Source organism: Penaeus vannamei, chromosome 42, assembly GCF_042767895.1.
Source record: "Penaeus vannamei isolate JL-2024 chromosome 42, ASM4276789v1, whole genome shotgun sequence".
Classification (NCBI taxonomy): domain Eukaryota; kingdom Metazoa; phylum Arthropoda; class Malacostraca; order Decapoda; family Penaeidae; genus Penaeus; species Penaeus vannamei.
Window position 1 is genome coordinate 13826541 of NC_091590.1, and position 10020 is coordinate 13836560.

Consider the following 10020-nt stretch of genomic DNA (forward strand, 5'->3'; position numbering starts at 1 on the left):
AGATACATAGACACGCACATACATGCATACACGCACGCACGCACGCGCGCGCGCGCACACACACACACACACACACACACACACACACACACACACACACACACACACACACACACACACACAATAAAAAAAACTGTAACCCCACCACACACCTCACCCCCAGCAACTGCACCTCTTTACCACCCCCACATATAACCCCCACCACACCCGCACGGATCGCCTCTTTAAAATAAATTCCAGAGCCACAACGGCAACTTGTGCCACATGTAGCAGCCCCTCCCTCTGCCGCCACTCTCAGCGTAATCATTCTTGTAACGTAAATCTTGGCAAATCGACCCATGTGATACTTCACTCACCGGTGATCTCGAGCCAGGTACATGACATACTACACGAGGTGAAAGAGCATCATCACGTATCAAAAATATGTAGACGAAAGCTGACATAAAGCACGTTAAAATGTTTGTTCGAAGTGGTTGTTGCGAGGGATGGACAGGGGGAGAGGGAGAGGAAGAGGAAGAGGGAGTGAGAGGGAGAGGGAGGGGGAGAAGGAGAGAGGGAGAGCAAGAGAAGGATAAGGAGAGGGAGAAAAGGAGAAGGAGGGGGAGAGAAGGAGAGGGAGAGGGAGAGCAGGAGAAGAAGGACAGGGAGAAGGAGCACTATATATGGAACGAAAACAGATCATGAACCGGCATACACAAATAACACTAACACAAACACACCAAAAAAAAAAATCCCTTCCACCCCTTATTTACATCTTTTTCCTCCGTTCCATCTTTCCTTCCTCCTTCCCTCTTCCTCTTCTTCCTCCTCTTCTTCTTCCTCTTCCTCCTCTTCTTCTTCCTCTTCCTCCTCTTCTTCCTCCTCCTCCTCCTCTTCCTCTACCTCCTCCTCCTCCTCTTCTTCTTCTTCTTCTTCCTCTACCTCCTCTTCCTCCTCCTCCTCTTCGCCAAGGAGTCTCAAGTCATTTCGTAGACATCAATCTTATGGAACGGAAAGGCAGCGATAGCATCATAGTACCAACTCATCGGACAATGCTGCTCTCGGGGGCGGGGGGGAGGAGGAGGAGGAGGAAGGAAGGAAGGAAGGAAGAGAGGAATAAGGAGGAGGAGGAGGGAAGGAAGGAAGAAAGAGGAGGAGGAAGAAAAGGAAGGGAGGAGAGAGGAAGAAGAGGAGGAGGAGGGAGAGGAAGGGAGAGAAATGGGGGGGGGATAACGAGAGGGGAAGGGGGAGGGAGAGAAATGTGGGGTGGGGAATAAGGAAGGAGGAAGGGAGAGAGAGAGGGAGAGAAAGGCAGGGTGATTGGTGGGGGGTAGAGGGAGAGAGGGAAATGTGGGCAGGGTGGGGAGAAGGAAGGGGATGGGTAAAGGGAGGGGAAGGAGAGGGAGAGAAAGGCAGGAGTGATGGGTGAGGGGTAGGGGCAAGGAAGGGGGAAGAGGGGGAATGGGGGTTATAGGGGAAAGGGGAGGAGACACGAGATGCGATGCAAGAGGATAGGTGATGGGGTTTAAAAGGGATAGAGAGTGGGGTAGGGGAGGGGATGCGGGGCTTAGAGAGAAGGGAAAGGGGAATGGGAGTGGGAAGGAAGAAGAGCATGCGAGGGGGGGGGAGGAGGAGGAGAGCGAACACGGGGCGAAGAAAGGCGAACTGAGGAAGCTGACGAATAGGGAAATAGGGAGAAGGGAGTAGGGGCTAGGGGGGGGAGGGGAGAAAAGCCTCTTCCAAGGCACCCAAAGGCGATCGACAACGGACTCCTAAGACGTAAAAAAAAAGAAAAAAAAAAAGACGGACTTGCACTGCCCCGACCCGTCGCCTCGCCCTCGTACCTCTGCGAACAATTCGATGCTCCAACAAGAAAGTTCCATAAACTGCCCAGTTTATGAACAAAGTGAAGCATTTGAGGAGTGGAGAACAAAGAAAAACGGAGAGAAACGGAGAGAAACGAGAGAAACGGAGGGACATGGCTCGTACGAAAATAGGAGGATTCGAAGCCACCATCGCCAGCGAACGAATCGGCGAACGACGACCCGAACCCTTTTCTGCGGCACTGTGGCAACGCCGAGCTCGTTTAGCATCCCGGCGTCATTTCGTCTATTGTTGCGTTTATTGTCGCTGCCTCTGGCGGGCGCGCGAAACAAGGAGGAGAAGTCGCAGCGTCAGACTTGACCCATCTTCCCCCTCGTCTTGCACATACACTAAAGTATATATATCTCCAGCTATTCTCCGTCTCTTTTTCTCCTTCTCCTTCTTCTCCGTCTCTTTTTTCTCCTTCTCCTTCTCCTCCTTTTTCTTTATCTTTTTCTTCTTCCTCCTCCTCCCCTTCTTACTCCATCTCTCTTGCTCATAGTCATCCATACACTTCTTGTGGAAGAAAATAAAGATAAAAATGAAAAGGAAAAAAAACGAAAACAAAAAAAGAAAGGAAGGCAAAGCGATCAACCCCGCCTCGCCACCCCCACCACCCCTCCCCCCGCCGCCTAGCCCTGGCCCGCGGGCGCCTCGACTTCGGGGGCGACACGCTTGCTCTAAGGCGGCGCTCGACCTCGCGTTCCGACTCCTGCTGGCGCTGCTATTGCCGGAATGACGCCGCGAATGTCGCAGCATGATCGCTATGTGCCTTGGCGGTCGGGCGGCGCGGGGGTACGCACACGCATAAAAAAGGGCGGGGACATCTGTGTACATACCTGCGGACGAAGGTGGGACACGTTCATCACGCGACCCGTGCCGTCCTCTCCCGCCGGAATATGTGTATATGTTGAGTCGCTGTTGGACCTGCGCACTTTTACGCACCCCCAAACGCACACACACACACACACACACACACACACACCCCAACACACACACACACACACGCACACACACACACACACACACTGAGCCTGTTTTTACCACCTACGTACCCCCCACTGCCAACCACACACACACACCTCTCTTTGCACACACACACAACCCCCCTCACCCCCACCCCCCCGACACACAACCCATCCATCCCGCCCCTGATTACCCGGCATCTCCACCTTATATTAATTAAGAAGAGAGGGTCGGGCGTGCTCACTGGCCGGCCGGCGTGTGGGCGTGTGGGAGAGGCGAGACGTCGTGACCTTATCTGACACGCCCGCGAGCCGCCTGCGCATGTTCTCATGCCCGAAATGTCGCAGGAAGGGGAAGAAGGGGAGGAGGAAAGAAGAAGAGGGGGAGGAGAGGAGGAGAGGGAGGAGGAGGAGAGAAAGAGGGGAGGGGAAGAGGAAGAAGGGGAGAAGGGAGGGAAAGAAGGATAGAGGGGGAAGGCAAGGGAGGGGAAGGGGAAGAGGGCGAGGGAGATGGGAGGAGAAGAGAAGGGGGGCGAGGGAGATGGGAGGGGAAGGGGGGACGAGAGGACTCAGTCGAGGGAGAAGAGGGAGGAAAAGGTTCGGGGAAGGGAGGGCAAGGGAGGGGAGGGGAAAGGAGGGAGGCTGAGGGACGAAACGAAGAGTTATAGCGGGGCATTTATCATCATCATCATCTTCATTTTCTTCATCTTCCGCGACGGTAAAAAAGAGGGGAGCTAGCACGGATGGGGATAAGAAGGGATGATGAAAAAGAAGCATGATAACAAGGCGGAGGATAGAAATGAGGGAAGATGAGACTCAAGATAAAAAATGGTAGATAAAAATGAGGTTTAATGGCAGACGAAAAAGAAAAAAAAAGTTTCCTAAGGGACTTTTATCTCACCATTTGTTACCTTGGCCGTGATTCCGATTGACGTCACCAAACACACACACACACACACACACACACACACACAGATACAGACATATACACACAAAAACAACTCACACTCCCCCCACTCACACCAGCACATGTTTTCCCCCACTCACCCCCCCCACACACCTTCACCCCCACCAAACCTTCGCCACTTGCCCCAGCCCCACACCTCCCCTCACCCCCACCCCCACCCATCCCACTCTCCCTCACCCCCCCATCCACCTCTCCCCCCCACCTCATCGGCCGCCATCCGTCACGGGGCGTCCGGTGCGGCGAAGCCCCGGGGGCCATTGAGCGCGGGACCGGCCGAGCGCTGCTTAACCGAACGTCGTAAAAAGTGCAATTCCGATTTTCCGATTCGCTGCGAAGTCCGGCCGCCACGACGCGCTCGACCGGAGGGAGAGAGGGTGACGTATGGGCGGGTCGTTTCAGCCGCGGTTCCGAACGCACATAAATGGGGGCGGGATGAACGGATGCACGCATGTCCGGTTAGGAGGACCGACGCACACGGAGAGGGAGAGGGAGAGGGAGAGAGAGAAAGGGAGAGGGAGAGAGGACCGACCAACAGGGAGAGAGGGAGAGCGAAAGAGAGAGGGCGAGAGGAAATGAGTGGGATACACAGAGGTAAAATAGATGCACAGACACATATCGACAGAGAAAGAAAGAGACTCTGCCATACAGACAGACAGACAGACAGAGCCAGGATAGGGGGGCGGGGACAAAAAAAAGGAAATAAACAGCCACAAAAAGACACCCCGCCCCCGCCCCCCCCTGCCCATCCAATCACCACCTGCGCCCAACCGCTAGTACCGGCGTTCGATCCCCGTCCGCTGTCCATTAATATCCGACTCGGTCCGTTGCGAGAGAGGCACGGCGTGGGCGTCGCAGCGATCGGGTTAGCGTCGACTGCACTGTGGCAATCGCATGCAACGAAAATTTGGAAATCAATAACGGAAATAAGGGACAAATTGAGGAAAAACGACAAAGCAGACATTTGTAATTTGAAGAAAAAAAGAGGGAAAGTAGGAAAAAACGACAAGACAAACATTTGAATTCACCGTTTGTTCAACTGCCTTTTTATTTTCATACCAAAACAAAAGAAAAAAAAGTCACTTGAATAATTATTTTCAGCGCTTTTCAAGATTTTACATAAAAGCACACACGGGGAATCAAGAAATTACAATGATCTGACGTCATTCACTGATATATGGTTGCTTCTTACGGTGCTAACAAATGCGTTTAAAATCTTACGGAAGGTTTATTCTAAAAGAAAAATCATAACAAGAAATAAATTGGCAAAATATAAAAACAAAAATAACCGCGATAATAACAGTCAATAATAATCGTTATGATAACTACAGTGATAATGATAACCATTATGAAAATTAATAATGATGACAATAATAATAATTATTTTAACCGCAATAATAATAATGATTATAATCATAAAAATAACAACAACAATAATAAAATTAACAACAAAAATAATATGAACAAGAATATCGTTCCTATCACTACCATTATTCCACAAAACACAAAATACAACAAATAAATAAAACATGACCGTCTCCCAGAGCTGGTCCATCTAACATGAAAACTCATTATGAACTCATTAAAAAATTATCACTTTTTTTTTCTTTCTTTTTATCAGCGGCTCTTAACAATGTCCGCCACGTGACTAAATCAACAAAGGAAAAGTTAATTTTTGTGCACCCTCCAACAGTCCCTTTGATTCCAGACTGTCAAGGAGAGAAAGAAAAAAAAGGAGGGGAAGAGAGAGAGAGAAAAAAAAGAAACAAATTTAAAAATGAAAAACACGAACCACAATGTGACTCTCGTTATAGAAGAGAAAGAAATGACCCGGAAAAAAGTCATCTTGCCATCCTCCCTACCTGTCCCCTCCCCCTCCCCCTCCCCCTTCCCCATACGTCCTCTCCCCTACCAACACTCCTCCCTTTCTTCCTTCCGCACCCCCCCCCCCCTCTCTCTCTCTCTCTCTCTCTCTCTCTCTGTCTCTCTCTCTCTCTCTCTCTCTCTCTCTCTCTCTCTCTCTCTCTCTCTCTGTTACCCTATTAAAATCCATCCTGCAAATTATTAGAATTTGTAAGCATCATCATCCCTGACATCACCTCAATGACAAAAGTACCATACCCTGACTACCACAAGCACCATACCTCCACCACCACAAGCACCATATCTCCATGGCCTCAAGCACCATACCTCCACCACCACAAGCACAATACCCTCACCACCTCAAGCACCATACCTCCACCACCACAAGCGCAATACCCTCACCACCTCAAGCACCATACCTCCACCACCACAAGCGCAATACCCTCACCACCTCAAGCACCATACCTGCACCGCCATCGCCGCCACCACAAGCACGCCCCCTCCCCCTCCCCCCCAAAAGCGCCGACTCACTTGGCCCAACACTCGCCGAGCGCAAGCACTTCACACGCGGCGCCGGCAAACAATGGCAGCTTCCATTTTCAGACCAAGGACCGTTTGCAAAGATCTTGGGGTCACTGATGACGAGCCCAAGGACCCCCCTTCCCCCTCCCAACGACCCCCTAGTGACCCCCTCCCCCCATCCGACCCCAAAGACACCCCCCCTTCTCCGCACCTAAAAAGCCACCCTCTCCATCAAAGACGTACACAAACACACACACATAAAAGTATACATGTACACAGGCACTCAGACTCGAAAGCATCGGCACACACAAACAGGCACATACACACACTCACATTCTTGCAAGCGGAGGTAAGCACACTGCCTATGCACATTCACACAGACACGCACATTCCCGCACACACACATGCACATACACAGTAATAATGATGATGATAATCTTACAATAGTTATAATGATAATAATAAAAATCATGATAACAACAATAATAAAAATAATGATAACAACTATAATAAAATTAATTATAACAACAATAATAAAAATAATGATAACAACAATAATTAAAATAATGATAACAACAATAATAATTATTATTATTATAATAATAATAATAATAGTAAAACGATATCATTAATAATGATAGTACCAAACAACAACAACAAATAATAGTTACAAAAACAATAAAATAAAAAAAGGACACTACATTCTCCCAACAAAACCAAATTAATACCTCGACAAGAACAGAACAAAATCTAAGTCACTCAGACGCAGTAAAGCCAAAGGTCGCACAAGGTCACTGCCTGGAACAAGGTGCCAAAGTGGACACAAAACTTCGGACAGTCAGCTCACCTCCGACTTTCGGCCAGATCAACATGCAAGGCGAAATAAATGTCGGAGTCGCTGGCACAATAAAAATACACACGGACGCACATATCTGCACGCGCGCATACACACTCACAGTGAATGAGAGGGTGAGTGGGTGAGTGAGTGGAGGAGTGAGTGAGTGAGTCAGTGAGTGAGTGAGATAGATAGATAGATAGATAGATAGATAGATAGATAGATAGATAGAGAGAGATAGAGAGAGAGAGAGAGAGAGAGAGAGAGAGAGAGAGAGAGTGAGAGTGAGAGAGAGAGAGAGAGAGAGAGAGAGAGAGAGAGAGAGAGAGAGAGAGAGAGAGAAAGAGAGAGAAAGAAAGAAAGAAAGAAAGAAAGAAAGAAAGAAAGAAAGAAAGAAAGAAAGAAAGAAAGAAAGAAAGAAAGAAAGAAAGAAAGAAAGAGGGAGAGAGAAATTAAAAGCCCGGGATGAAATCGTAACGACTGTTGTTCAGCCGAGACTAAACTGGAAACCTTCGCCGATATGTCTATTATCTGCGAACTTTTCTGTGAATCAAAGGTCGTGTTTTAATGATGAACGTTCTTAGTCAAGGCTGCGTGACGACGGAAGAAGGGAGAAAGAGAAGGGGAGAGGAAGAAAGACAGACAGAAGGGAGGAGGGTGAAGAGAGTGGATAGAATTAAGGGAGAGGGGGAGAAGAGAGGAGAAAGAAGGGAGAAGGAAGAAGTGAGTGGAGTGAGAAAAGAGAGGAGAGACAAACAGAGAGAGAATAAAGAAGGGAGAGAGAAAGAGGGGAAAAGAAAAAGGCAAGAAAGGTGGGAGACAAAGAAGAGAAGGAAAAAGACAAAAAGAAATCGACAAGAAAAAAAACACGCCAATCAGACACAAAGAGACAGCTCCACAAAATCAGTGAGACAGACAGAGACATCCATAACCCTCCCCCCCCCCGCCTTCCCCCTATATCCCTCCCCTCCCCCCAACACACCCACACACCCCAACCCCCCTTTTACTACCCCCTCACCAACCCTTCTTCAAACATACACATCATACCCCCTGCCTCCCTCCTATCCCTACCTACCCCAAATCCCACCTGCTACCTTCCCCCCCTCCCACCTACCCCCCCTCCAGCGCCCCTAGGACCCCTGAGAGACGACAACAGAGGCGGCCGGCGACAGCGACATGGCCTCCCTGATGAAGACGACGGCCGGGCATCTCTCACCCGCTGTCTGTCCCTCTCGCCCGGCGCCCCCAGATGAACACCTCCGATACCCGGCCTCCGACGCGACACGCCATCGACGCCGCATCCGAATATCAACATCAACATTAAAAATAAGGGAAGGAGGGGAGGGAAGGGAGGGAGGGAGGGAGGGAGGGAGGGAGAGGGAGGAAGGGAGGAGGGAGGGAGAGGAGGGAGGGAGGGAAGGAGGAGAGGGAGGGGAGAGACAGAAGATGAATAGATAGATAGATAGAAACTTAGAGAGAGAAACAGAAACAGAGAAAGAGAGAAAAAAAAAACAGAGACAGAGCGAGATAAACAAAAACAGAGAAGCAAAGATCGAGAACCACAGACAGACAGAGAGAGAGAGAGAGAGAGAGGCGGGGCTTCACCGGCGGACAATAAATCGGCGAGGAGCGCGACGAAGACGGGGCAGGAATTATCAAAAGTATTTAATTACAAACGAATAGTCAAAGGCCATCGCGCTTATCGAGGCTACAAACGAGCACGGTAGTTGAGCGAGGCAAGCGACGGCGATAAAAGGCGAGACTCGTAAATCACGGGGCGCTTAATAAATCTAAATTATCTCGGATTTTTTTTCCTTTCTCTCTTTCTTTCTCTCTCTCTCTCTCTCTCTCTCTCTCTCTCTTTCTTCCTCACTCTCTGTCCCTCTTTGTCTCTGTTTCTCTCTCTCTCTCTCTCTCTCTCTCTCTCTCTCTCTCTTTCTTCCTCACTCTCTGTCCCTCTTTGTCTCTGTTTCTCTCTCTCTCTCTCTCTCTCTCTCTCTCTCTCTCTCTCTCTCTCTCTCTCTCTCTCTCTCTCTCTCTCTCTCTCTCTCTCTCTCTCTCTCTTATCTCGGATTTTTTTTTCCTTCTCTCTTTCTTTCTCTCTCTCTCTCTCTTTCTCCTTTCTTCTCCTCTCTGCCCCCTCTTTGTCTCTATTTACCTCTCTCTCTCTCTCTCTCTCTCTCTCTCTCTCTCTCTCTCTCTCTCTCTCTCTCTCTCTCTCTCTCTCTCTCTTTCTCTCTCTCTCTCTCTCTCTCTTTTTCTCTGTCTCCCTCCCTCACTCTTCCTCCCCTTTCTCCCTCTCCTTCTATCTTTTCTTTTCCCTTTTCCTTTAATATCATTTCGTCCTTACCCCCCCTCTCTCTCTCTCTCTCTCTCTCTCTCTCTCTCTCTCTCTCTCTCTCTCTCTCTCTCTCTCTCTCTCTCTCTCTCTCTCTCTCTCTCTCTCTCATTCTCTCTCTATTCCTTTAATCTTCCTCATGTAACACGCAAAGATGATAAACCTGAAAAGGAGTAGGCAGAGGAGGGGAAAGAAAAGAAAAAAAAAATCAAAATAAACACACAAGGACGATAAGCAAGAATAAAAAAAAATAATTAAAAAAAATATCTTAAATCAAGAGCCAACTCGGGCAAAATTAAAGCCACATGCAAAGACCATAAATAGGAAGAAGAAGAAGGAAAAACTCAAAAGAAAAACGAGAATATAAATAAACCGAGGACAACGCAGACAATGGCAATAGACAAGGAAGAAAAAGAATAAGCGAAAATACATATCTGAAGAATATGTGATTATGATAACAGCAGCAGCAGTAGTTACTAGTTACGAGTTGGTAGTAGGCAGTAGTAAGTAGTAAGTAGTAAGTAGTAATTATTAATTATTAGTTAGTGGTAGTTAGTAGTTACTCGTTTGTAGTAGCTTGCAGTAGTTAGTAGTAGTTAGCAGTAGTTAGTAGTAATTAGTAGTAATTAGTAGTAGTTAGTAGTTAGTAGCAACAGCAGTAGTAATTATAATAACAATAACAACAAAAGTA

The 10020-nt window shown here is 48.4% G+C and overlaps 1 protein-coding gene across 1 annotated transcript in view; it reads left to right on the top strand.

Moving 5' to 3' along the window:
• The first annotated feature begins 2577 nt into the window (after positions 1–2577).
• The window catches only part of LOC138860656 (uncharacterized), a 46051-nt gene continuing 38608 nt past the window's right edge, over positions 2578–10020 (top strand). The window contains exons 1-3 of the mRNA XM_070118667.1: positions 2578–2637; positions 5885–6317; positions 6899–7125. Coding sequence (XP_069974768.1) covers positions 2578–2637; positions 5885–6317; positions 6899–7125 — 720 coding nt within the window. The remainder of the gene's footprint in view (positions 2638–5884; positions 6318–6898; positions 7126–10020) is intronic.